Source organism: Aegilops tauschii, chromosome 3, assembly GCF_002575655.3.
Source record: "Aegilops tauschii subsp. strangulata cultivar AL8/78 chromosome 3, Aet v6.0, whole genome shotgun sequence".
Taxonomy (NCBI): Eukaryota; Viridiplantae; Streptophyta; class Magnoliopsida; order Poales; family Poaceae; genus Aegilops; species Aegilops tauschii.
In genome coordinates, this window is record NC_053037.3 from 579,859,849 (window position 1) to 579,887,490 (window position 27,642).

Below are 27,642 nucleotides of genomic sequence, written 5' to 3' on the forward strand. Positions count from 1 at the left end.
TCAGGCCGTGGTGGCCCAGTATGTGGCATAATTTTTAATTTTTGGCCTGTTATTTTTCATGCATTTACTAATTATTTTGAGCTATAAGACCCTAAAATTGAAAAGCATTTCAAATGAACTCTGAAAAGGTTGAAAGTTGGCATGGTATCATCATTTCATCCACATAGCGTGTGCAAGAAAGTTGAGAGGGTTACGGCAAAAACCAGATGCACTTCTTGTACAAAACGGACAATGGTATCATACTCGTCTATTACAAAGTTGGCATGGTATCATCATAATAGTTGCGGGAGAAAGTCTTCACTTTTTCTTCGCTTGTGTCATTTGCTTATTGCGCCGTAGCCATGGATAATCTGCATCGTTTATCAGGATGCTTGGGTCAGCCTTGACTTTGAAGGGAGGAATTTCATGAAACTTTTCATAATCTTCAGACATGTCTGTCTTGCCCTCCACTCCCACAATGTCCCTTTTTCCTGAAATAACTATGTGCCGCTTTGGCTCATCGTATGATGTATTCGCTTCCTTATCTTTTCTTTTCCTCGGTCTAGTAGACATGTCCTTCACATAGATAACCTGTGCCACATCATTGGCTAGGACGAACGGTTCGTCAGTGTACCCAAGATTGTTCAGATCCACTGTTGTCATTCCGTACTGTGGGTCTACCTATACCCCGCCTCCTGACAGATTGACCCATTTGCACTTAAACAAAGGGACCTTAAAATCATGTCCGTAGTCAAGTTCCCATATGTCCATTATGTAACCATAATATGTGTCCTTTCCCCTCTCGGTTGCTGCATCAAAGCGGACACCGCTGTTTTGGTTGGTGCTCTTTTGATCTTGGGCGATCGTGTAAAATGTATTCCCATTTATCTCGTATCCTTTGTAAGTCAATACAGTCGAAGATGGTCCCCTGGACAACGAGTACAACTCATCACAAACAGTGGTGTCACCTCTGAGACGTGTTTCCAACCAACTGCTGAAAGTCCTGATGTGTTCACATGTAATCCAGTCGTCACACTGCTCCGGGTGTTTGGAGCGCAGACTGTTCTTGTGTTCATCGACATACGGGTCACCAAGGTAGAGTTCTGTAGAACTGTGTAGTGTGTTGAGACCAAGAATATCCGTCCCTGCATATTATTGAGTCCCCCCCTCCAAGCGTGCCTTTTCCAGTCAGTCTCCCCTCATACCGCGATTTAGGGAGACCTATCTTCTTAAGGCCAGGAATGAAGTCAACACAAAACCCAATGACATCCGCTGTTTGATGGCCCATGGAGATGCTTCCTTTTGGCCTAGCGCGATTACGGACATATTTCTTTAGGACTCCCATGAACCTCTCAAAGGGGAACATATTGTGTAGAAATACGGGCCCCAGAATGACAATCTCGTCGACTAGATGAACTAGGACGTGCATCATGATATTGAAGAAGGATGGTGGGAACACCAGCTCGAAACTGACAAGACATTGCGCCACATCACTCCTTAGCCTTGGTATGATTTCTGGATCGATCACCTTCTGAGAGATTGCATTGAGGAATGCACGTTTTCTGGTAGAAGCCCCCTCAATGCAACCGGAAGCAGTTGCGTCATAATCACGTGGCAGTCATGAGACTTTAGGTTCTGGAACTTTTGCTCTGGCATATTTATTATTCCCTTTATATTCGACGAGAAGCCAGTTGGGACCTTCATACTGAGCAGGCATTCAAAGAAGATTTCTTTCTCTTCTTTCGTAAGAGCGTAGCTGGCAGGACCTTCATACTGCTTCGGAGGCATGCCGTCTTTTTCGTGCAAACTTTGCAGGTCCTCCCGTGCCTCAGGTGTATCTTTTGTCTTCCCATACACGCCCAAGAAGCCTAGCAGGTTCACGCAAAGGTTCTTCGTCACGTGCATCACGTCGATTGAAGAGCGGACCTCTAGCTCTTTCCAGTAGGGTAGGTCCCAAAATATAGATTTCTTCTTCCACATGGGTGCGTGTCCCTCAGCGTCATTCGGAACAGCTAGTCCGCCGGGACCCTTTCCAAAGATTACGTGTAAATCATTGACCATAGCAAGTACGTGATCACCGGTACGCATGGCGGGCTTCTTCCGGTGATCTGCCCCGCCTTTGAAATGCTTGCCTTTCTTTCGACGTTGATGGTTGGTCGGAAGAAATCGACGATGGCCCAGGTACACATTCTTCCTGCTTTTGTCCAGGTATATACTTTCAGTGTCATCTAAACAGTGCGTGCATGCGTGGTATCCCTTGTTTGTCTGTCCTGAAAGGTTACTGAGAGCGGGCCAATCGTTGATGGTTACAAACAGCAACGCGTGCAGGTTAAATTCCTCCTGTTTGTGCTCATCCCACGTACGTACACCGTTTCCATTCCACGGCTGTAAAAGTTCTTCAACTAATGGCCTTAGGTACACATCAATGTCGTTGCCGGGTTGCTTAGGGCCTTGGATGAGAACTGGCATCATAATGAACTTCCGCTTCATGCACATCCAAGGAGGAAGGTTATACATACATAGAGTCACGGGCCAGGTGCTGTGATTGCTGCTTTGCTCCCCGAAAGGATTAATGCCATCCGCGCTTAAACCAAACCATACGTTCCTTGGGTCAGCTGCAAACTCAGCCCAGTACTTTCTCTCGATTTTTCTCCACTGCGACCCGTCAGCGGGTGCTCTCAACTTCCCGTCTTTCTTACGGTCCTCACTGTGCCATCGCATCAACTTGGCATGCTCTTCGTTTCTGAACAGACGTTTCAACCGTGGTATTATAGGAGCATACCACATCACCTTTGCAGGAACCCTCTTCCTGGGGGGCTCGCCGTCAACATCACCAGGGTCATCTCGTCTGATCTTATACCGCAATGCACCGCATACCGGGCATGCGTTCAGATCCTTGCACGCACCGCGGTAGAGGATGCAGTCATTAGGGCATGCATGTATCTTCTGCACCTCCAATCCTAGAGGGCATACGACCTTCTTTGCTGCGTATGTACTGTCGGGCAATTCGTTATCCTTTGGAAGCTTCTTCTTCAATATTTTCAATAGCTTCTCAAATCCTTTGTCAGGCACAGCATTCTCTGCCTTCCACTGCAGCAATTCCAGTACGGTACCGAGCTTTGTGTTGCCATCTTCGCAATTGGGGTACAACCCTTTTTTGTGATCCTCTAACATGCGATCGAACTTCAGCTTCTCCTTTTGACTTTCGCATTGCGTCCTTGCATCGACTATGACCCGGCGGAGATCATCATCATCGGGCACTGGTTCCTCTTGATCTTCAGGAGCTTCTCCCCTTGCAGCATCATTGGGCACATCGTCTGGTTCCTCTTGATCTTCAGCAGCTTCCCCCGTTGCAGCATCACCGTATTCAGGGGGCACATAGTTGTCATCGTCCTCTTCTTCTTCGCCGTCTTCCATCATAACCCCCATTTCTCCGGGCCTCGTCCAAACATTATAGTGTGGCATGAAACCCTTGTAAAGCAGGTGGGCGTGAAGGATTTTCCGGTCAAAGTAAGACTTCGTATTCCCACATATAGGGCATGGACAACACATAAAACCATTCTGCTTGTTTGCCTCAGCCACTTCGAGAAAATCATGCACGCCCTTAATGTACTCGGAGGTGTGTCTGTCACCGTACATCCATTGCCGGTTCATCTGCGTGCATTATATATAATTAAGTGTGTCAAAAACCATTACAGAACATCATGAATAGATAATTAAGTGACCAAATTAATAGAAGTTCATCATCACATTAGAACCAAAGTACATACATAGTTCTCATCTAACAACATATATATAGCTCTCCAGAGCATCTAATTAATTAAACCATACATTGAAACTATGTAAAACATTTCAATCCGAAAACAAATGCGATCATAATCGCAACCAAGGTAACAATTGATCCAACGGCATAATGATACCAAGCCTCGGTATGAATGGCATATTTTCTAATCTTTCTAATCTTCAAGCGCATTGCATCCATCTTGATCTTGTGATCATCGACGACATCCGCAACATGCAACTCCAATATCATCTTCTCCTCCTCAATTTTTTTTATTTTTTCCTTCAAGTAATTGTTTTCTTCTTCAACTAAATTTAACCTCTCGACAATAGGGTCGGTTAGAATTTCCGGTTCAACCACCTCCTAGATAAATAAAATCTATGTCACGCTGGTCGGTATATTTGTCATAAACAATAAATGAATCAAATAGTTATAAAAAGATAATATATACCACATCCGAATCATAGTCAGGACGAGGGCCGACGGGGGCGGATACCAAAACCATCGCACTATGTAATAAGAAGGAATAAAATAGTAAGAAAATTAGACAAGTATCTATCTAAAGTAAGAATTTTTTTTCTTTCAAAAAGAAGATAAGAACAAGAGGCTCACCACGGTGGTGCCGGCGACGAGATCGGCGCGGGCGGTCGACGGCGGTGAAGACGGGAATGGGACGTGACGGGCCGCTAAACCTAGACAAATCTCGAGGAAAATGGAGCTTTGAGGTCGAGCTTCGAGAGGACAAAGCTTAACTAGTGTGGCTCGGGCATTTCATCGAACACCTCATGTGCATAGGAGGTGAGCTAGAGCACCACAAAGCCCTCCCCTCGCCGGCCAGAGAAAAACAGAGCACTGGAGTGCTCTGCTCGCGGGCGAGGGGTATATATAGGCACCTCGTCCCGGTTCGTGGCATGAACCGGTACTAAATCCGGGCCTTCTGTCCCGGTTCATGCCAAGAACCGGGACCAATGGTTGTGGGCCAGGAGCGAGGACCATTAGTCCCGGTTCGTGCCTCGAACCGGGACAAATGGTTCCATACGAACCGGGACCAATGCCCACGAGGCCCCGGCCGGCCCCCTGGGCTCACGAACCGGGACGAATGCCCCATGGGTCCCGGTTCGTGACTGAACCGGGGCTAATGTGAAAACCGCCCTGTGACCTAAGCCCTGTTTTCTACTAGTGGTTTGATAGCTGTACCACCGCCGCATCCCAAGCGAGAAGGATGCCTCCTCTAGTGCCCCTTGCCGGCAAGTAGAAGAAACTCCCAAATTTATTTCCAAGGCACTGTTTTACAAGTTCTACCGTTATGGTCTCCACTTTAGTCTCCTGGAAGCAAATGATGCTAGGGTTCGCCGAATTGATCACTTGGTAGATAGAATGCCTACGAGCCGGAGAGTTTAGTCCCTGAACGTTCCACACTAGTAGTTTCAGTGGTTGTGTCACCATGGGAAAAATCCGCGTACCACCTTTCTCCGCAGGCATCAAAGGCCTGCCTCCACCCCATCCGGCAGCTCCATGAGGGGGGGTACTGATGGTTCCCACCCAAATAGTGCCAGGATCACAGCAATGTGTGAGTCCGAGAGGGGTTTCTTGAAGTGCTCGACGTATGCTTCCAGGGCTTGATCGCTGATGACTTCACCTTCATTGGCCAAGCAGAGTTTTGTGATGATCATTGACTCCTGCTTTGTGGCATGTGACCCTCTCCCTTTGGCTAGCCGCACGCTTCTTCTGGGGTTTGAGATGGGTGCACGCCGTTGTTTGGGTTTCCTGAATTGAGTTTGCGGCGTACGTGTCACCGGGCCAGGCAAAACCAGAGACGGTACGTGAGTAATTTCCGCACAGAAGTTCTCCACCTGCGTTTGCTGTTGCAGCCTGCCTGACGCCTCAGCCGAGAGGCTCCCTATGTCGTGCATGGGCGCGTCACCATCCTGCATGCGGTGTCGGCCCTCCGGGTCTAATCCCGAGAGGGAACTGAAATCTTCATCCAATCCGGCGTTATCGATTTGCACGGCATGTGGCGACAGGAGGGTGCAGTCTACCTGCCCCACGCTCTGTACTGGCCCCAGCTCCTCGGGGCGCACACTCGACAGTGTCAGGGGGGTGGGGTTATCCGTGGGGTCGGCATCTGATCTCTCCACTCCGGCATCTGAACCCAGGGGCTGGCCTCCCTGTCCCGATTCCCGGCCAATCGCGTGGCTCAGCGCGATTTGGACGGATCCAACTTGCAGCATGGGTGGCCCCAAATCAGTCTGCGGAACCTGGCCCTGTCTCCCATCTGTTTGTCTTTCCTGATCCTTGTCGGGGCATCCAATGGCCCAGCGTTGGGGCCCGCCTGCATCCTGCCTCCATCGTACGTAGCAGCGTAACCGAGGTTGGGGAAACTTCCACATGATCCAGTCCACGCGTTGGGCAGGAGCCCGAAGAGGCCAGCGGTAAGATGCAACTTTCTCCCTCTTGGTCGGACTAGGCATCGTCTTTGGTCTGCGTCACATGCCTGGTCATGCTGATGGGCCAAAGCTGGCCGACAGCTGGAAGGGTGGGGAGGAGCGATTTGGGCGCGCCACCCAACCTGCCGGCCCACCGGCGGAGTCGGCGCCAGCGAGGACCCCGCCGAAGTGGATCCCACCTCTTCCCCAGCGGGAGCATCATGTCCACCTTGACGGGCCCGCCCCGCCCACAAGTCGTGCCCCCGCCCGGGCTGCTGGTCATCCTGCGGCGACAGCGACGGCGGCGATGGGGGGGGGGGGGATGGCGGCGGCAGCGGGGGCGAACTCTGCACACAGATCAGATCATGATTGCTAGAAAATCGCAGCCATATTTCTTTGGCTTAAATAGACCGATTCGGTTAGATCATGGTTGCCAAGGGTTAGGCAAAAGAATCAACTTGTAACACAATAGGCCTGGGTCCCTGTCTAAGCTTCACCTCACGGTTAGCTTGGGCATGAAGACCTCTACAATGATACGATACACGGCGGTAGGAGGCAGCGTGTCCTTCCACTGCGTGAAGAAGTGGCGCATCCTCTCAGAATCCGTCGCCAACCACTCCAATGCCTGGACCGCCGGAACCACGGTGTCGTCGACCAGCTGCGCGTACGGTGACGTGGTCGACCCGTCGTCCATCGTGTTCTTTAGCAGCACGAGCACGTTCAGCCGGATGGTGGGGATCCCACAGAGGCTGCCACCTTTGAAGCACCGGAGCAACTAGCGGCACCATGAGCATGCGCGCTGTGTTCATGAGGCAGTGCGTCTGTTACACCTCGGGGAACTTATCCTTGAGCCTTGTGAACCTCGGGTGACCTGGTCTGGGAGTTAACAAGGCTCAAGGAGAAGTTCCCCGTGGTGTACCAGACATACTGCATCACGCACACCGCGCACATGCTTGTGACGCCTCTAGTTCGCTCAGTGCTCCAAAGGTGGCAGCCTCTGTGGGACCCCACCATCTGGCTGGACGTGTTCGTCCTCCTAAAGAACACACTAGACGACGGATCAGCCATGTTAGTGTACACGGAGCTGGTCGACGACACCGGGGTTTCGACGGTTCAGGCATTGGAATGGAAGGCCATGGACTCTGAGCGGATGCGCCACTTCCTCGCGTAGTGGAAGGACACGCGGCCTCCTTCCGTCGTGCAGCGCATCCTTGTGGAGGTCGTCGTGCCTGAGGTACCGCCTAATAGGAGTCCTAGGTGGACTGGGGAACCCTGGGGCTTCGTATCGCGTGCGTACAGTAGGTAGGTTGAGGTCTCCCCTAGCGAGGCTTCGATGGTGGCAGCTTCGACGGCTGGAATAATTGTCTCTTCATCCCAGCTCCATCTCGGCAACGCCCAGTGCGGTCTAGTCGAGGGATCCATGAGGTGGTCATCCACCACTCCTTGTGGGCAGCAGATTCTTGCGACCTTGGTGGCGGCACCGTTGATACGCTTGGTGGTTGCTTGAATCAGTGAGACTTGCTCCGTGTCCACTTCTCTTCTTTTGTGTTGGTCCGATTGGACCTTAGTCTTCATGACTTCCCATGCATCTACGAAGAACAAAGTCAGACCGGTCCTAGATGAGCGACAGTGATAACACGACATGGGCTTGTGGAAGAGGTGGAAGAAGATTTGCGACACAAGGAGATATTTGTAATTTCTTTCATTGTCAAGGTTGTATGCTGGAAATGGATTAATGGATCTGAGTTTATTCTCGCAAAAAAGGAAGTACCTAGATGATCGATGATATTATCCTCCCCAATCGTACTAAACGGCCTTAATCTTGGTGTTACGCATGCGCTCAACATGTGCTTCGGGAAAGTGTAGAAGGCTCTACATTAGATTTATGTTTTAGGACATAAATCAATGATATTGGCTATAGTCATCCCAGAAACTCACATAATATTTCAAACCACCTATAAATTAATTACGGGACCCTAACCCTAGATAGCTAGGGTAGACTCCCACCTCAAGGCTTAACTAGGGAGCCCATGGATTCGCCTTTCGTCTATCTTCCGCTCCGGCGGCCGATGGCGGGGATGGAAATCCTGGTGCCTCCGATTAGTAGCTTAGGTTAGGGCTTTTAGCTCTCGCGGGTACCGACGCTTGGGCGGATGACAACGCTTATTCTCGGAGGTGTTGGAACTGGAGAGAGCTAGGTGCCTCGACACGTTGGACGAGCACTTGAAGCTTGGCACCCTACGACGGAGACTGCCATGATATCTAGAGTGCACGACGCATGTCAACACGCAAAAGTTTAGCAAGTACGGAGTACCAAGCAAACTGCATTGTTTTTGTTGTAAGCTTGCCTTGTATTTATACATGGGCGATACATAATTGCCAAGATTATATTTGGTTACAGAATCACACCATATCAATCTCTACAGATCAGATCGTGATCAATACAAAATCACAAAGATATCTGTTTGGCTTAAATACACCGATTCGGTTATATCGTGGTTGCCAGGGGTTAGGCAAAATAATTGACCTGTAACACAATAGGCCTGGGTCTCTGTCTACGCTTGGCCCCCTAGGTCGTTGTGTGCGTTTGAGCGAGGATGGCACCTACCAAGAGAGAAACACTAGTACTCTTCGGTGCATGTGAAATGCATCAATGAAGTATAAAGTGGAGAGAGCTTGCAAAACGCATCAGCAAACGTACATGGCAAGACTGACACAATGAGCTCCAAAAGAGAGACATGACCATACGATTTTCAGTAGTGTTAACATGGCAGCAAGGGTAGTTGCATTCTGAAATAGCAGTACGTAGAACCATGTAAAGTATGTAAGACTGAAACAGTGGTCTCCAGGATATATTCTACCATGACGATATGATTTTCAGTAATGTTTACATAGTTCACACAAGTGGGTTCTTCCACGCATATTTAGTCTAGGAATTGGGGTCGAATGAGTTGTTTCTTGTAGCCAGCAGCGCTGCAGGCTATCAGAAAGGGGGTGGTGCGCCACCAGGGCCTGGTCGTCCAAAGAGAGGGCCGCAGCAATCTTGGAGCAGGCAGCAGCAGCACAGGAGATAGAAGCTACAGAAGAAACACTTGTTCAGAGTTGCAGGTTTATTCATTCATATATAAAACAGAAGTGGTTCAGAGGTGCAAAATTAAAGTTGTATACATGCATCATGGCTTGCAATTGAAGCTTGAGTTGGAGCTAAAAAATTACACTTGATTCCTGAACCACACTAATCGTCTGCCAGGGTGAATAGTCCGATTTTTTAGAAGGAAAAAAATTGACATGTAACTGAATGATTTGTTGATCTCCATCAGTTAGCTGAGAATTCAACTTACCAGGATCCCAAGAATCCACCGAGCCCAGGCCCCCAAGAACCAGGGCCACCAGGTGGAACTAGACCCCACCCTCCAGGGCCACCCCAGCCCGGTCCTCCAGGCCCATGTGGATCCATCCTACCCTGAATTGCTCCCACTAAAATAAAATGAAAAAACAAGCTAAACTGATGCTGAATGGTAAACAACAGCTTCACAACTCAATCAGAAAGAACAAACCGAGACTTGGTGCAGCAGTTTGTGGTGAAGAAGAATTTATAGAGGTAGAGTGAGAACTGGTAGTTGTGCATGTACCTTCTGTTCAATGGCTCACCCACTGGTCTATCTTACTTCCATTTCAACTACTGTTCTCTGCGAACTATTGCAGCATTACATGGACATTTTGAGCACTAGAGATTGAGTTCTGAACCACTTTGTTTCATAGCAAAAATAGTATGTGGACATATGAATCTAGCAGACCCATCTAGCTGATTTTTCTGAAGCAACACCGAAATCCTTTCTGTTTGTTACAAATAGAAGCTTCTAAAAAGTTGAGAATATTTTCCTTACCTGAAGATATATAACAGAGTTGTAAATGTAAATCAGACAAACAGCTACTGGTGAACAGCTTCGTTCTCAATCAGGCGCAAAACAAGTCGGCCAGACAACTTTCACATGCAACCTAGAGGTGTTCAAAGAGTAGGCTGCAAACAGATCAAGCTTGGCATGTATACAGTTAAGCTTGATATACTATTCAGGATTTGACAATCTGACCAGCAAGAAAATAGCTGAATAATTGAGATAGCTAGCATAGGTTTTCATCCGTGCAGCAAGCTGACCTTGTCGAAGGCAGGCAGACCCCTCTGTGTGTGCCCCACAGCGACCTGCACACGCCCTCCACATCAGCACAGCTCCAGGACACATCAATTTTTCAGGGGGATTTACGGTTGACTGAAGCAAAAACTTTGGTATGCGGAAAAGCACAGCTGAATTTATTAAGGGCAGTTGTGCTACAAACATGACATGAAGCCTTTATCCAAAATGGTTAACAGCTAAATTGAAATAACAAGAGATGATATTTGCAAGCTGCGCAACAGAAAAATGTAATAAGATGTTCATAGATTTTCAGGTTGCGGTACCAGTCTTTTCTAGAAGAATACTACCACAACCATGTCTAACTCTCGCTATAGTGGTGAGCTTAGTTTCCACAAGTCCTACCTAACCATCTCCATCATTTCTCTGGATTATTAGCTCCTGGGCAAAGGGCCAGAATATGACATTGGAACCTAACCTAAATTCTCATTATTTATGAAAGAAATCAAGAAGAGTTGGAATCATTTGTTAGAGTAAAACATGTCCAAATCCTGCAAGAAATCAATCTGTCCCAACCTATCATGACAGACACACGTAAAATGGCCCCAAGGCATTCAGCTCCCAGAAATGCATTATGATGCAATATGGAAGCATTGTATATAACCAGCTACAACAAATGGTACAAACAGGAAACAAACTAAAAAGAACGGACTATTAGGAAGACCCCTAGATAAATAGCAATTACTGAGAAGACCACAAGATAAATAGAATAAAGCAAGTACTCATCCAAGAAAACAAAGACATGAAGTGGATCAATTGAGAAGTACTCCCTCCGTCCGAAAAAGCTTGTCTCTCAAATGGATGTATTTAGCACCAAGTTAGTGCTAGTTTGAGGAACAAGCTTGGGACAAGTTTTTCCGGACGGAGGGAGTACTTCAAAAGCAGAGCAAAATGGTATGAAAACTAGCATATATTTTCACACAGCCACGAAAGCAGAGTCAAATACTCCAAAAATATGTCAAAAGCGAACTCATTTTAGCATCAAATGAAGCATTTAGTCACCTCATCCCGAAAGCGTATCGTAACACGCATATATTTGATGCAAGCACATAACAGTCACTTCTGATCATAACTTTTTATACATCAACACAAAAAGAAGAAATCAGCATGTTCATACTTGATCCAATTCATACATTGTAGCTCATGAGGATATGAAAACTAGGACTGAAATAATGATCTCCAGGATAGATACTACTAAGACAATGAGTATGCTTTTCAGTAGTATTTACATAGTAGCAAGGGGAACTCCCAAGATTCAATATCTTCACACAACTGCGTTTCCGCGGATACATAGTCTAGAAATTGTTCTCAAGTGCATTGTTTCTTGTGGTGGATATGACCCGCAGCTCCACAGGCTAGAAAGGAGGCGACGGACCGCCAGGGCCCGGGTGTCCGAACAGAGGACCGCAGCAATCTTGGAGCAGGCAGCAGCAGCACAGGAGGTAGAAGCTGCAGAAGAAGCGTTCGTCCAGAGTTTCAGATGTATCCGTGTACAACAAAAGAGATTCAGAGTTCAAAATTAAACTACTAGTTGGTGCCGAAAATATTATACTTGATCCCCGAACCACTAATCATCTACCGAGTGAATAGACTGATTTCTTAGAGATAGACTGATTTTTTAGAAGGGAAAACAGTTGACAATCTAACTGATTGAACTGATGACCTCCATCAGTAAGCTGAGGATTCAACTTACCAGGATCCAAAGAATCCACCGAACTCAGGCCCCCAGAAACCAGGGCCAGGGCCACCAGGAAACCCAGGCCCACCAGGTGGAACCGGACCCCACCCTCCTGGGCCCCACCCTGCAGGGCCTCCCCAACCCGGTCCTCCTCCAGGCCCATGCGGGTCCATCTCGCCAAGATAAACTTCTGAACCGGTAAGATAAAAAGAAGATAAACTGCTGCTGAATGGTAAACTACAGTTTCCCAACTCAATCAGAAGGAACCCAGACTTGATGCAGCAGTTGGGAGTGAAGAAGTATTTATAGAGTTAGGGTGAGAAGTGTAGTTGTGCATGTACCTGCCATTCAATAGCTCATCCACTCGTCTATCTTACTTTCATTTCAACTACTGTTCTCTGCATGCTTACTGTTGCAATATCACACAAACGTTTTGAGCTCTCAAGATTGAGTTCAATTCAAAACCACCTTTGTTTCATAGTATGATCCAATCAATGCATTATAGTAAATGTGAAGTACAACACCTGCATGGCAAAACTAAACGTCTGAATCTACTGGACCCATCTAGAAACAACAAAAACAAGCCATGTTCGGAACATTTGTATGGAAAGCATCTGCAACTTATATATGGAAAGTACAACTTATAAGTTCTTCACAACAACTGTCCAACAAATTTGTGTTTCGGTAGCAACACCCAAAAATCCAACAAGGAACAAATTACAAAAGGGTTACAAAGGGTGAACCATCGACGCTCAGGAGCATTACAAAAATTGATGAAACAGTACACTCATACCTTTTCTAAGTCTGGCTGCAGCATACATCAGTTCCATAGATCACCAGTAAGCAAATCCAATACCTGTTTCTTGCTTAGAACATAATTGCAAAAGTAGCAAAGCCCACAGGGAACAGAGGCACGGTATGTCTTCAAAGGTTCAATCGTACAAGCAGAATTCTGTTCTCTGCATGCTTACTATTGCTTTCAACTACTGTTCTCTGCAGAACCAAAGCCCACAGGGAACAGAATCGTTCATGTTACTTTCAACTACAGTTCTCTGCAAGCTTACTGTTGCCACATTACAAAGACATTTTGAGCTCTAGAGATTGAGTTCTAAACAACTTTGCTTCATAGAAAAAATAGTATGTAAACATCTGAATCTACCAGACTCATCTAGCTGACTTTTCTGCAGTAACAAAGAAATCCAACAAAGAATAAATGAAGAAAGTAACATATTACACTATTCTGCATCACCTGCATCATCGGTGTATCGTTTTGTTCACAAACACAAGCTATACTAAAAGGGTGAGCATATTTTCCTTACCTGAAGATATATATTGAAGTTGTAAACAAGAGGTAAAGCAGGAATGCACATATAATCAGACAAACAGCTACTGGTGAACGATGTCGCTCTCAATCAGGCACAGGACAAGTCTGGCAGGCAACTTTCACATTCAACTTGGAGTTGATCAAAGAGTAGGTTGCAGACAGACCAAGCTTGACATACTACTGTGGATTTGGAACTTGGATCGGCAAGAAAATAACCGAATAATTGAGATAGCCAGCATAGGTTTCCATCCGTGCAGCAAGGTGATCTCTTCGACGGCAGGCCGATGCCTACATGCCCGGCAGCGACCCACACACGCCTTCCACGTCAGCACAGTTCCAGGAGGCATAAACTTTAGGGGGCATTTATGGTTGACTCAAGCAAAAACTTTCAAGTACAGCTGAAGTTATTAAGAGCAATTGTGCTACAAGCATCACACGAAGCCTTTATGCAAAGTGGTTAACAGCTGAGTTGAAATAATGAGAGATAATAAATCATTCTTTAGGAAAACAGCCTTTAACTATCCCCTCGTTTCTCTGAATTGTTAGCTCTTGGGCAAAGGTCCAGAATATGACATTGGAACATAACCTAAAGTCATTCTTTAGGAAAGAAATCAAGAAGATTTGGAATCATTTGTTAGAGTGAAAGATGTCCAAATCCTATAAGAGATAAAACTAAACTGTTACAGCCTATTATGACAGACACGTAAAATGGCCCCAGAACAGACCATCAGCTCCCACAAATTACATAAGCCAAGTTTGCTTTAGAGAGAGCAGCACACCATCTGCGCTCATATCCTAGTTACAAGTTACAACCAGTAGCACAGAGAGTCACAGTTCATAGTGGTAGATGCATGAAGAAAACAAAATTATAACAGGACACTTCTTTGAGAAATTGACTATTATGATGCAATATGGAAAATTCAATTTAACTAGCAGTTCCCCAAAGCATTCTAGAAGTCAGGTGCCGCTCGCAAGTCAGCAAAGAGAAAATCTGCCACTTCCCATTGTCAGCTACGGCAAAGGGTACAAACAGGAAACACACTAAAAACTGACTATTAAGAAGACCACTAGATCCATAGGTAAAACCAATTCTTCAGTCAAAGAAATAGTGATATGAGGCATAAAGATTGATAAATATCAAGTACTGTGAAGACATTAGATAAATAGAATATAGCAAGTACTCAACCCGAGAAAACAGAGACATGAGGCGGATCAAAATGGCTTGGTAATTTTAGCATCAACGCAAGCAGCAGTCACTTCTTGCATCCCGAAAGGATATCGAAACAAGCATAGATTTTATGTAACCACATAAGAGTCACTACTGATCATAACCTTTTATACATCAACACAAGAGAAAAAATCAGCATGCTCATACTTGATCCAACTCACAGACATTGCAGCTTATGAGGATACGAAAACTATGCCGTTAAGAAGCACCCGTCAAATGAGTGGTGAGGCGCCCACAGCATGACCTTCTAGTGTCGTGAACAAATCATGTGGAACAAGAGTTTGTTTGAACCGATGTTTACAGGCATATAAGTCTTGGAAGCTAGCAACCAGTTCGCCATCAGTGTCAACGTAAAACAGCCAGTGACCAAAACTCCAGTGACTGAAACTGACCAGCAAGAGCACGTCACCATCACCCGAAGCAGCGGTCAGACTCCAATTGCCATCACCATCAAGGCCTTCAAGCTCCCCCCTGAGTTTTGTGAGTTCGTCGAGCCGCAATTCAATCCGGTACTTTAAGTCCCAAACCTCACTTTGGTAGTCCTGCAGCACCCATATATCAACAATTTCCAAGGCCTGGTTACAGTTACAGATGCCAAGCATGTCATCCACCTTAAAGATAGATGAATTGGTGGAAACAAGTGGAGCACGCATCTGCCGAAACGACTCAGCTATGGTGTCGAATACTGTTACCACCAGTTTGCTTTCTTCTTCATACTCCAAATGGTCGCTTTCAGTCCGGTACTCCAGTGGGTACCAATGCAAGCTATCACGCAGCCGGACAGGTACATTGAAGAACGCCAACGCTAATTTGGTCTCTGAGCACCCGATGTACCTCGGTGCCTCGTTGGAGCCCAACCCAAAGACATAGAAGCCAATTTGATATTCAGACGAGTCCATGTAGTTCATCCGTTGCAGCAACAGACGGTACTCACCGGTAGGGCTGTGTGGGTACATCCCCAAGATGTCAAAACCTGACAGTGGCCTCAGGGAGGCATGCTGACTCGTGGCCGGGTTGCAGACGGAGAGGTAGGTGCGAAAGCCAACAATGTGGTCAAACTTGGAGAGGAGGAGGAGGCCATCGCAGGAGGCCTCCAGCATGAAGTCCTCGTCAAGCCGGGCGATGGTGTGGAGTTGGGCGTCAGCGGAGGCCCGGTGATCCAAGGCAAGGATGTTACGGTATCTGTCGCCGAAGACGATGGGGAGGGTTGGCTGGCGGGCGTGGTGGGCGAGGAGGAAGCGGCGGGCGGAGGTGGCGCAGCGCCAGGCGCGGCGGACTGCGCGGCAGCGGAGGAGGGATTTGGGGTCGAGGCGGATGAGGATCTCCCATACCACGATCTCATCTGGGAGCCCGTGGAGGAGAGGCGCCGCGGCCTCCTCCGCCATGGTCGCCGGCTGGTGGCGGCGGAGGTGGGAGTGGGAGTGGAGATAAAGCGTATAGAACCCTCTTTGGTCTGGGCTGTGGAATAGTAAGTAGCTCTCCTCTCACATGGGCTGGGCTTAGCCCACAAGCACATAGTGAAGACTTTACCCACATTTTGATTGCCTAAAAAACCCACATTTGATTGCATTAATTTTTCGAATTATATTTGGGTGTGATGTTTTCATGCCTAGCATCCTAGTTTAATAAAACTCAATGCCTTGTACTTTTAGGCCATGAGAGTAGTTTCGGCTAACATGGTTCGTACATAGAGGGAACATCATCACCACATGTCTCGTACATGATCAATTTTTTAAATGGAAATCCATAAGTATTCAAAAATCAAAGAAAAAACAAACAATGAGGGGAAACTAAGAGAGAGGACCAGAAGGCTCCGCCTCCACGTCAATCTGCTCGGGGCGACACGGGAGACGACAAAACCCTAGCCGCCGCCTCTCCCTTCCCTCATCCCTCGTCGTCGCCTGAGGAGGCCTTGACTTGTTTTTGGTGTTATATATCTTCTGTGATGGGATTACTGTTAGCTATCTTAATTAGGACATGATATGTACCCGATCACCGTTTAGCTTTATGATATCTTGTGTGCAATGTGGTTCATAATTTCTGCTGTTGAGAATGCCGGTCCAACCTTTTTCCTACTTTTCTATATTTAGCCTTGCAACTGAATCTATGATTATATGACATGCCTCATTGTTTTCTATAAGCTTTGTAATTTTGCAACGCCCTTTTCTAGGTAAGGAACATGTTTACATTTGCTTACTGGTTGTCTGTGAAACAACTATATGCGGTAGCCGGTCTTAGAATATTCATATATTTTTGTAATGCTCCCTGGCCTCTACAATTTATCTGTTGCTGTTCGCAGGATAAAGGTGTTGATTACACTCTTAGATCATACTTCAACTTGAAATTAAATTGTGTAGAAAGATCACCGGCCGGAGAATTAGGAACTTAAATTTGTACTGTAATGCAAGACAATAGTAGGCAGGGAGCTTACAATAGTATCTGCATCTTGGAACATAGACCAGACTAACCACAACACGAACTTTGATGGTGGGTCAATGGTTGCTGACCATGGCGTGCAGATGGAAAAAGGTGCCCAAATAGCCGACATGAGGTCAATGCCCTGCCGGGTCAGGCTAAGCACCCGCAGGTCTTGTATTTGGTTGGTGTCCGCGAGGATGGGAGTGGGGCGACGCGGGTGCGAGTCGACCATCCGAGAAACCGTCGGGGCGGTGAGAGAGAGATAGGAAGTATAGTGTGAATGAGAGTAGGCGGTGATGGTAGACAGGGGAGGAAATTGTCTCCTGCACTTCCCAACGCGTGCAGGTGAGAGGTACGCATGGCTCTCGTGAACCTGGCTCGGCCTACGGGTGCTTTAAGCTTCATGCAATGCAGAAAGTCCAACCAGCCAAAGGCTTACTTTTGCGCCGTGCGGGCCTGATTGGGCCTTCTGCCGACTACCAAACATGCCCCAATTTTTCCAATTGATTGATGCTAAAAAAAAATTGCAATTGATTGTTGACGGAAAAGAAGTGTGCTCCATTCCCCCTCCCTCCTAGGTCACTTCCCCGCCGGCTTCCTCTGTTCTCCGTCGCTCTGGTTGATTCTTCTTGGTAACTAATTGATCTTCCTGTTCTTCATCTTCTTGATCGATTGTTGCAAATTTTTGTTCTTTTTCCTCACCCCGCAATGTGTTCCCCTTTTGCCAGCGAGGATTTGGGCACTGGATTGGATTTCGCAAATAAAAATCCGCCCGTGAGATCCGGAATCGAGCGAGCAGCAATGGCGGCCGCGCCCGCTCAAGTTCTTCCGCCGGCCAAGAGGTGGAAGAAGGACCCCAATTTCCTGGAAACCTCACCGGTCCATCCGGCCAATGCGGTGACCGCAGACTGGCCCTCGCTCCCGCCCGACATCGTCCGCCACATCGCCGACTCCTTCCTCGCCACCAACGACCTAGATTGGTACGTGGACCTGCGCGCCGTCTGCCACAACTGGCGCTCCGCCACCGACGACCCCAAGGACAGCACCTCGGACCCCCGGTTCCTGCTTCGCCGGTGGATTATCCTCGACGAGGTCTTCCAGAGTGACATGCGCCGCCTCTTGGTCAACACCGCCACTGGCCGGTTCCTCCACAAGGAGCTCCACGCGCTCCGCGACTACCACGTGGTCGCCACCACTCTCTGCGGCCTCTTCGTCCTGGCCGACAGGAGCCCTCCTCACGCCGCTCGTGTCTTCAACCCTCTCACCGGCGATATCATCCGTTTCGCGGCGCCCGTGCCGCCCGAGGTGCAGGTCACCGCCGCCGTCTGCTTTGACTTCTCTTCGCCCTTGCTCGCCTTGTTCTTCGACTCATGTTGCAAGATGCACATAGCCAGTCCTCACAGTTCTGACGCCCAAGTCTATGACTTTGACCCTTCAGTTTACAGTTTCTTTCGGAGGGCGGTCGGAGGTGGTTTGGTCGGCCGTTGGTGGGAATTTGCCGGAACAACTGACTTGGCTCTCAAGATCTGCAAAGTGGGGCAGTCGCTTGGCGTCAATCTGTCGAAGTTTTTTTCTGGTGATCCTACTGAGATCGGACTTGCAAACGATGCCCGGTGTTTACCAATGGAATTTGTTGGACAGATGCTGATCATCATCAAGGGACAACAATTCTTCCATGTCTTAAGATTCAAAACCGAGAGCGCCGAGCTTTTGCATGTGGAGACCATCTGCAACCATGCCATCTTCATTGGTCGTCATAGGTGCCTTGCTGTGGATGCTCACATGTTTCCATCCATAGAGACAAACTGTATCTACTACACTGAACACCAGGGTTCGTCTGCCCACATCTGGAAGTACAACATCAAGGACCGAAAAGCAGACAGGATCTCAGAAGCTGTCGATTTTGTGAAGCAGGACAAGCAGTTTGTCCTGATCGGCGACCGTCCTTCCACGATCATCCAGCTTCTGTCGAGCTACACCATCAGCACCCGGGATTCTGAAATGGCTGGCGCCGTTAAACTTGATGATTGATCCTATGGTATGCATTGCTTAGAAAGGGTTGCTATTTTCTAGGTTGTTTATTTTGGTTATGCCTTCAATTGTCCTAGGCAAGAATCTAGGTTGTATCTTCTGTGATGGAATTACTCTTAGCTATCTTATTAATTAGAACGTGATATGTACCCAATGCTACCCTTAGCTTGATGCTGTTATCTTTTGTGCAATGTGGTTCTTACTATCTGCAACAGATAATGTCAGCTCAACCTTTCCCCCCTTTTTCTATATTTAGCCCTGCAAGTGAATCTATGAACATATCACGTGCCTCATTGTTCTCCATAAGCTTTATAATTTGCAACAGCCTGTTCTCGGCAAGAAACATGTTTCACATTTGCTTACTGGTTGTCTGTGGAACGACTGTATGCTGCAACTATTTCCTTTTGTAGCTTGTTCATTGTTCGATTTCTGGGCATTGCCGCAGAATGGTAACAATTTGTAGCACAACTCATGTCGGGAACTTTGGATGTTCTTTCCAGCTTGACATGGTTGTTAAGAACTTAAGATGTGCTTTGCTTAGAAAAAATAATTTTGACACAATTTATTGTTGCTGTTTCTAGATGGATTTTGTAGATTCAGCTATTCACATAGTTTTGCCTGAAAGGTGTTTTATTTTAGCACACACAATATGTTGTTCGGAGGATACGGGTGTTGATTACACTAACATACCATGAAATTTAATTTTGTGCAATGCTCATCGGCCGGAGATTGCAGTCAAGAATCAGTAACTGAAATTTGTACCGTCAATGAAAGACAATAGTTGGCAGGGAGTTCAAAATAGTAGCTGCAACTTGGAACATATAAAAGACTGACCTATCTGCGGGAGTGATCCATGGAACGGCCGGTACAAGCACATCCTGTGAGGCCTGTGGTTCCTGGGTGACCCTGGTTCTTGGGGGGGCTAAGTTTGGTGCCTTCTTTGGGTCCTGGTAAGTTGGATCTTCAGCTAACTAACAATTTTTTGAAATATTTGGGTCCAATTATGCCGAGATAGTAGCGACCATGCCTCTTGGCCTTGTGTCTTAAACTCTTGTCTAACTTCTTATTTAATGGATGAGGCAAGTCTTTTGTCTCCGTTTCAACAACAACAACAACAAAAACCACTTGGCATATTTGCTTTTGCAATTTGTTCTTCGTTGGATCTCCTGGCCGTTACTGAAGAATGGTCTAACAGAGTCTGCAGCACAGCTGTAGCTTGGAAACTTAAGATGCACTTTGCGCATAAAACTTCCAACACTGTACGCAATTGCTGTGTCTAAATGGGTTTTTCAGATTGAGATGTTTACGTAACTTTGCTGGACAGGCACTGTACGCGCACCCACACACGCACACGCACACGCTGGGCGCTGGACGCTGTTCGCAGGACAGACGTGTTGATTAGATCAGATCAGCCATATGATGCATGGAATGATCTGACATGAGCATGATAGTGCAGGTCCAAGTGATCAGCCGACGGATATGGCGTTTAAATTGAATCTACTACCAAACCTTGTCCCTGTGATGCCAGGCAAGACACAAGAGGTCTAGGCAGATAGTTCAGAATACTAGTAGCTGGAGCATAGACTGACTGACTGACCAGAATACCAGTGGGTGATCCATGGAAGATGGAACAGCAGGTGCAAGCACAACTAGTGACTCTCTGCTCTCACCATGGGCCTATGAATTCTTCTTTAACCTCACTCCAACTGTTGATACGATTGTGACACTTGTTCACTCTGTTTTCTAAAGAAGAAACAGTGCTTCAGTTGAGCTCTTGTGTAGCCGTAGTTCAACATTCAGCAGCAGCTGTTTCTCATGGTGACATCGATTCTAATGGGCCCGGAGGATCGGGTTGAGGAGACCCTGCTGGATGGTGCCCTGGTGCGTGGGCTCCAGTGCCTTGAGGGCCTGGGTTCCCGGTTGGCCCTGGCTCTTGGGGGCCTGGGCTGGGCTTGATGACTTGCTCTGGTCCTGCTGAGTTGGGGCTTCAGCTGCGAACTAATGGAAGTTTAAACTTTCTATTTCCTCTGAAGTTTTCTTTTCATTTTGGTTCTGATTCTGTGAAACTCTGAGCTAGTGTTTCACCTGCAGCTTCTACCTCCTCTGCTGCTGTTGCTTGCTCCAAGATTGCTTGCTCTGCTGCTGTCCCCGTTGGTAGGAATTAGCCAGAACAACTGACATAGCTCTCAAGATCTGCGAAATGGGGCAGTCGCTTCGCGTCAATCTGTCAAAGATTTTTCAGGTGATCATACTGAGCTGGGACTTGCAAACGATGCCCTGTGTTTCCCAATGGAATTCGGTGGACAAATGTTGGTCGTCATCAAGGGACAAAACTTCTTCTGGGTTTTAAGATTCGAAGCCGAGAGCTTCATGCTTTTACATTTGAAGAGCATCGGCAACCATGCCATCTTCATTGGTCATCATAGGTGCCTTGCTGTGGACGATGATATGTTCCCATCAATCGAGGCAAAATGTATCTACTATACTGAACACCACGGTTTGTCTGCTCACTTATGGAAGTACAACATCAAGGACTGAAAATTAGAGAGGATCTCGGAAGCCGTCGATTTTGTGAAGCAGGACAAGCAGTATGTCCTGGTCAGCAACCGTCCTTTCTTGATCATCCAGCTTCTCTCCAGCTACACCATCAACATCCGGGATTCTGAACTAGCCTTATAGCAGACCACATTAGGCGCTGATGAACTGGATGACATTTGAGCCTATCATATGTATTGCTAAGAAAGGTTTGTTGTTTTATTGGTTGTTACTTTGCTTATGCCTTAACTTGTTCTGGGCAGGACTCTAGGTGTTATCTTCTGCTATGGGATTACGGTTAGCTATCTTATTTAGGACATGATATGTACCGAATGCTCCACTGTTTAGCTTGATGCTATCTTGTGTGCACTGTGGTTCTTAATTTCCGCAGTAGAGAATGTCAGCTCAACCTCCCCCCCCCCCCCCCCCCCCCCCCCCTTTTTTCTATATTTAGCCCTGCAACTGAATCTATGATTATATGACGTGCCTCGTTGTACTATGGTTATTTTGCAACACCCTGTTCTAGGCAAGAAACAGGTTTTACATTTGCTTACCAGTTGTCAGTGGAACAACTGTATATATGTTGCAGCCGGACTTATAATGTTCATCTATTTCTTGTAGTGCTCCTTGGATTCTATGATTCACCCCTTGTACTCTTTCCTTTTGTGCTCATTGCTGCAGAATGGTATGACAAAAATTGCCGCACAACTGCTGTTGGGAACTTTGGCTGTGCTTTTCAGCTCACCATGGCTGCTAAGAAATTAAGATGTGCTTTGCTTATAAAAAGTATTCAGACACAATTTATAGTTGCTGTTTGTAGATGGATTTTGTAGATTCAGCTGTTGACATATTTTTATCTGAAAGGTGTTTTATTTTTGTCTGAAAGGAGTATACACTATACAGGTGTTGATTACACTAATATTAGATCATGCCATACCATGAAATTAAATTGTGTAGAATGATCATCGGCCAGAGATTGCAGTCAAGAATCAGTAACTCAAATTTGTACTACTGTTGATGTAAGGCAATAGTTGGCAGGGAGTTCAGAATAGTAGCTGCAACTTGGAACATAGTCCAGACTGACCACTTTGTGAGAGTGATCCATGGAATGGCCCTACTACTCGGGGGCTTGGTGACTTCTTCGGGTCCTGGTAAGTTTGGCCTTCAGCTAAGTACTGAAGAATAAAACTCGGCAATGTTTGCCAGAGTGATCAATTTCAACTAACATCTCAAGCATACACTAGTTCTTCTGAGAAAGAAAACCATGCACTAGTCCTATAGGTTTCCTCCTCTGAACCTTCCTTTTTATTTCTGAGGCTGATTCTCTGAGACTCTGAATGAATGCTTCCTCTGCAGCTTCTGAGCTACAACATCAATAATGGCCCGGATTCTCAACTGGCCTTTCGACAGATGTTATAAGGCTCCGTCAATACCTTCTTTCAACTATGGGGATAGTGATCTCGACGACTGACAAATGTTATAAGGTTTCCTGTTTCCTCTCTAGTATTCTGTTTTGTTGATTCGGCACTGCCTTGACTTCATTCCAGGCAAGAAATTGGTTGACGCTATATTAGGTCACATGGCTTATTCCGGACTTGACATCAGTTTTGCTTGATGCTCTGCTGATGACCAGCGAGAACATGTTTTAGATTCGCTCAACCGGTGGCCTGTGGAAATGTTGTATGTCATGGCCAGGGAGGGATCAGAACAGGGTGTGTGTTTCATCAATTTTTGGAATGCTTCCTTGTGTGTGCGCTTCAACCACTTGTCCTATTTGTTTTTTTAGTTTGTTCTCTGTGGATTTCTGGGCTGTTACTGAAGCATGGTTTAACACAGTTTGTAGCACACTTGGCCTTACATCTGTTTTACTTGTATACGTACAGAGGTACTACATTGTATGCTGTTGGGTGGACACACGGGTTTTTGTATTTGAAAGAAACATTTGGCATTCTACTAGGTTGACATGCTGGTTAAATCTACGTTCCCTATACTGGCACCATATGATTGTTACAAGACCTTGAACATACATAGAGCTCTACATGATCAAATTTAGCATTCAGTTGAAATTTTATCTACTGAAACAGAGCCATAAGCATTTCACAATCAACTCTTACAGTAGAACCCCACCCTCCATAATGTGATACTTCATGAAAAGCACCACAGTTTCTATTACAAGGCAGATGTGATTTTTTTCTTCTCTCGACAAAGCAAGTGGTTCTTATGACTGACAATGCGTATTTATCCGAACACAGAATCTCCAAAAGATAGTGGTAACAAAAAAATATTACAGAGATGTACCAAAATTGGAACTGATTCGACTCAAGGGAAAAAAAACCCCGAAATTATCCACTCCGTTAGGATTTTCAACTAGCGCACGTGCTAGTTCAGTTGCCTAAATGCACTAAGATAGAGTGTGACAATGATGGAAATGACCAGCTAAACGAACACAAATAAAAGACTAGTCCAAAGATAGGAAGCTTTGACATCTTTCAAATCCAGATCAATTTGTTTGGATTTGACATGAATCACTCGATCTATCTATCCACCTGTTGCTCCTGATGTCTCGTATTCCCATGTGTTCTCGCATCTAGCTATTATAATTCTATCCCACCCTTCCGTTGATGTGTCTATGTGACTACCACCTATTTGATGAAAAGCTAGTCCAAGCAACACATTTAAAATGATCATGGAGTTGAATGTTGGAGCTGTTCTGATAAAGATGAAGTGGTACATATGGGAAGAGAACAAGTAAAGCTTTGTGTTGTATATATAAGGAAAGCAATGTACACATATATAGAGGCTGGTGGTGTACTACTCTTTACTTTACTTATAGCTATTCTGCACATGTCATGCACGGTTTTCGCAACATACAACATGTCAGCATAAATTAAATTAGCCACCAACTAGATAAAAGAAAGAATGAATACAAGATTGCATAGACAATAGCTACCCCAAAATCAACCTCGTTGATGATCTTTGTTTCCCCAGATTGGCACTAAAGCGTGTCGTTGGGGGAACCAATGACGAGAAGAACATGGGCTAGTGTCTGAAAGATTCAACTTTGATATATGAAACCAGAAGAAAACTGCAAGACATGTACATCTGTTTTACTTACGTAAACATGTCACTATATGCTTAGGAGGGCGCATGTGTTTTCTAATTTAAGAAAAACATTTGGCATTCTATTACGTTGTCATGCTGGTTAAATCACGAGCTATGTAGTTCATTACAACTTCAGGAAAGTGGGCCTAGCCATATTTCATAACTGACATTCGCTATACTGACACCAAGCGATTGTTACAAGACCTTGAACATACATATAGTTGTACATTATCAAATGCAACATTCAGTAGAAATTTTATCCCATGAAACAGAGCTGAGCATTTCACAATCAACTCTTAGGGATAATTTGGCAGCCGAGGGAGCTAAAAGCAGGGTTCCTAATCCCTACGGGGAATTTTGGATGCCACTTAAAATCCACGGGAAGCCCTCCACCATTTGGTTGCACGAGAATATCCCCGTCCAGCAAAAAAAGAGAGGAAACAACAAGAAAATTGAACACGACCTAAAGCAACAACTTAGGCTTTTGTTACTTAACCTAAATGGCCGAAAAAAATATAAAGGGAAAGGTTTGGTGCCTAGCCTAAATGGACCGAGTTGTTTCTTTATTTGCACTTAGGCTTTTTGGTGCTTAGCCTAAGTGGATTTTCTGGTGCCTAGGCCAACTTAGGCTAAGCAACAAAATCCCAAAGATGACACCATGGCTAATTATTTTCATCACACGCATGATCTATGTTGTGTTAAAGAAAATTAAGAGCAACTGTATCATTTCCTTTGAAATTTAGATGTCTTGGCAAATTTAATTTCCAAACTTTATGGCAAATAATTTTCCTAGACATCGGCAAGTTTTCATCTATACACATGGCAAATTATTATTTTAGATTTTTTGTGAGGCTTTGTGTTTTATGGTGATAAAGCTGGGCCTTTTTTTGGTCAATTTCCTTTGCGACGTACCCGCAAAAAAAAAATTCCTTTTCCACGTGCTGTTTCCAACATCCTCGTGGATTTTACCGTGGAGGGGGTTCTGACTGGGATCGTTCTGACGTCGGCCTCATATTTTCTGCTGGTTGTTTTTTGAGATAGCTTACCAGGCTTGCTGCCTGGCCGGCCTAATATTTTAGATGAATGGAGTAGCTGCTATGTAGACATCCATCCAGATGACAGTTTTTCTTTTTCGAGAAGTAGATTGCAGCGCCAAGTACATCCAGAGCCAGTGAAAAACATTGAAAAAAGTTGAGGGAAGCGAGAAACATGATTTTTTGTTTTTTGAGAAATGCGAAAAACATGAAATGATGCAGTTAAAATAACGACCAAATAGGAAGGCTCAGCCCGTCTCGGCGAGATGTGAGATGATGGGCTAAAGCCCAGTCCAAATGCATTTCTCTTGTTCTCTCCCTGCCTGCGAGAGAGACAGAGAGAGGAGGAGGACATTCTCAAAAAAGAGAGAGAGAGACAGAGAGAGGAGGAGGAGGAAGGAAGGCCTACCCTACCACTACGGCACTACCTCTCCGCCGCCGTCACTGCCACTGCCACCACTCCTCTTCCACTGCTCGAAACGAGAGCTCCCAGCCGCCGGCCATGGCGGATCCTCTTGCTCTCCTCCCTGGCCTCCCGGATGAGATCTCCATCTGGGAGATCCTCCTCCACCTGCCCCCAAAATCCCTCCTCCGCTGCCGCGCCTGGCGAGGCGCCACCTCCACCCGCGACTTCCTCCTCGCCCACCACGCCCGCCAGCCCACCCTCCCCGTCCTCCGTGGCTACAACAACGTCAACGGCCTGTCCCTGGATGTCACCCTCTTGGACCACCGGGCGGGGGTCGCCGCCGCCGACCGGCTCCAGTCCGTCGCGCTGGAGAGCTCCTGCGACGACCTCCTTGCCCTCTCCATCGACCACAACTACTTTTGCATCTGCAACCCAGCAACTCGTCAGTATGCTCCCCTCCCGCTGCTTTCTCAATTCCATCTCATGGAGATGTACCCGCACAGCACTACCGGCGACTACCGACTATTGCTCTGGCACCTAAGGCTAAACCTCAGGATGGCGCCTACATCTACACGTTAGGCTCCAGCCAGCCGCCTAGGCGCCTAGACATACCGTGCCCCCATGTGGACCAAGTGATATGGGCCTCCGGGTTTGTCATGTTCCATGGTAGCCTCCATTGGTGCATAGACACCATGATAATTGCATTTGACACCACCACCGAGTCGTTCCGGCAGATGCGCATTCCGGTTTATCCTGACGGCGCTGACCTGTTTGAGATGGATGGAATGCTCAGCATGTCCATCTTCAATGATGCAACGACATCCATTGATATCTGGATGACACAGGACTATGAAAGTGAGATCTGGGCCTTAAAATACCAGGTTGAATTGCCGGTTGCAGAGCTTACCAATCAGTTTGGAAAATTCGACGAACTTTGGTGGCTGCTTGTCATGTCTTCGGAAGGTGATGTGCTTATGCTGGTCAAATTTGGTGAGTGGGTACTTCAGATTGACGTCGATGGAAAGTTGGTTGCTAGTATACAGTGCGGAGACCTCGGTCCTACTCGACTTTGATTCAAGCAAACTCTAGTTTCACATACATTCTTTCCGACACTAGAGGGTTATGTTGTGAACGCTTTGCCTTTCATTTGACCAGAACATTATCTCGTGAACAATTAGTCTTTCATCTGAGGAACGTTGAGTGTGTTGGTGCTTCTTGTCGACCTAGCTCTCCGTATCCACATCAGCTGAAATATGTATTAACTGGATCCACTATGAGCCCGCTAGCTTATTTGTTGATGTTGAAAAATTATGATCAAGAAACTCTGACTGTTACATGCTTGCTTTTATATTTCACTGAATATCCTTTGGGGCTGAAGTGGCCTCTGTGAATGTTGATACTAAAATTACAAGTCATTTGCATCAGCGTTTCTAATTGCCTAAACTCTAGTTTCACGTTCTATTTTTCCCACGCTAGGGTTATGTCGTGAATGCTCACCCTTTCATCTCAA

General features: G+C 46.4%; 2 protein-coding genes and 2 long non-coding RNA genes across 4 annotated transcripts; 2 read left to right on the forward strand and 2 right to left on the reverse strand.

Annotated features, from left to right (window-relative positions):
* Positions 1 to 9,011: 9,011 nt before the first annotated feature.
* Positions 9,012 to 11,645, reverse strand: LOC141042520 (uncharacterized). The gene is made up of 2 exons (XR_012205668.1): positions 9,528 to 11,645; positions 9,012 to 9,263 (listed from the first exon to the last, which is right to left on the reverse strand). It is a non-coding gene; the product is annotated as an uncharacterized lncRNA (long non-coding RNA).
* Positions 11,646 to 14,588: 2,943 nt separating this feature from the next.
* LOC109740515 (F-box protein At5g10340-like) lies at positions 14,589 to 16,039 on the reverse strand. The gene has a single exon (XM_020299569.4). The coding sequence runs from the start codon at positions 15,989 to 15,991 to the stop codon at positions 14,819 to 14,821; it is 1,173 nt and encodes a 390-aa protein (XP_020155158.1). The 5' UTR covers positions 15,992 to 16,039; the 3' UTR covers positions 14,589 to 14,818.
* Positions 16,040 to 17,530: 1,491 nt separating this feature from the next.
* On the forward strand, positions 17,531 to 19,461 carry LOC120962016 (uncharacterized). The gene is made up of 2 exons (XM_040385771.2): positions 17,531 to 17,656; positions 17,753 to 19,461. The coding sequence occupies exon 2, from the start codon at positions 17,826 to 17,828 to the stop codon at positions 19,053 to 19,055; it is 1,230 nt and encodes a 409-aa protein (XP_040241705.1). The 5' UTR covers positions 17,531 to 17,656; positions 17,753 to 17,825; the 3' UTR covers positions 19,056 to 19,461.
* Positions 19,462 to 22,052: 2,591 nt separating this feature from the next.
* LOC120976233 (uncharacterized) lies at positions 22,053 to 23,565 on the forward strand. Its single transcript, XR_005771483.2, has 2 exons — positions 22,053 to 22,741; positions 22,947 to 23,565. It is a non-coding gene; the product is annotated as an uncharacterized lncRNA (long non-coding RNA).
* Positions 23,566 to 27,642: the final 4,077 nt, after the last annotated feature.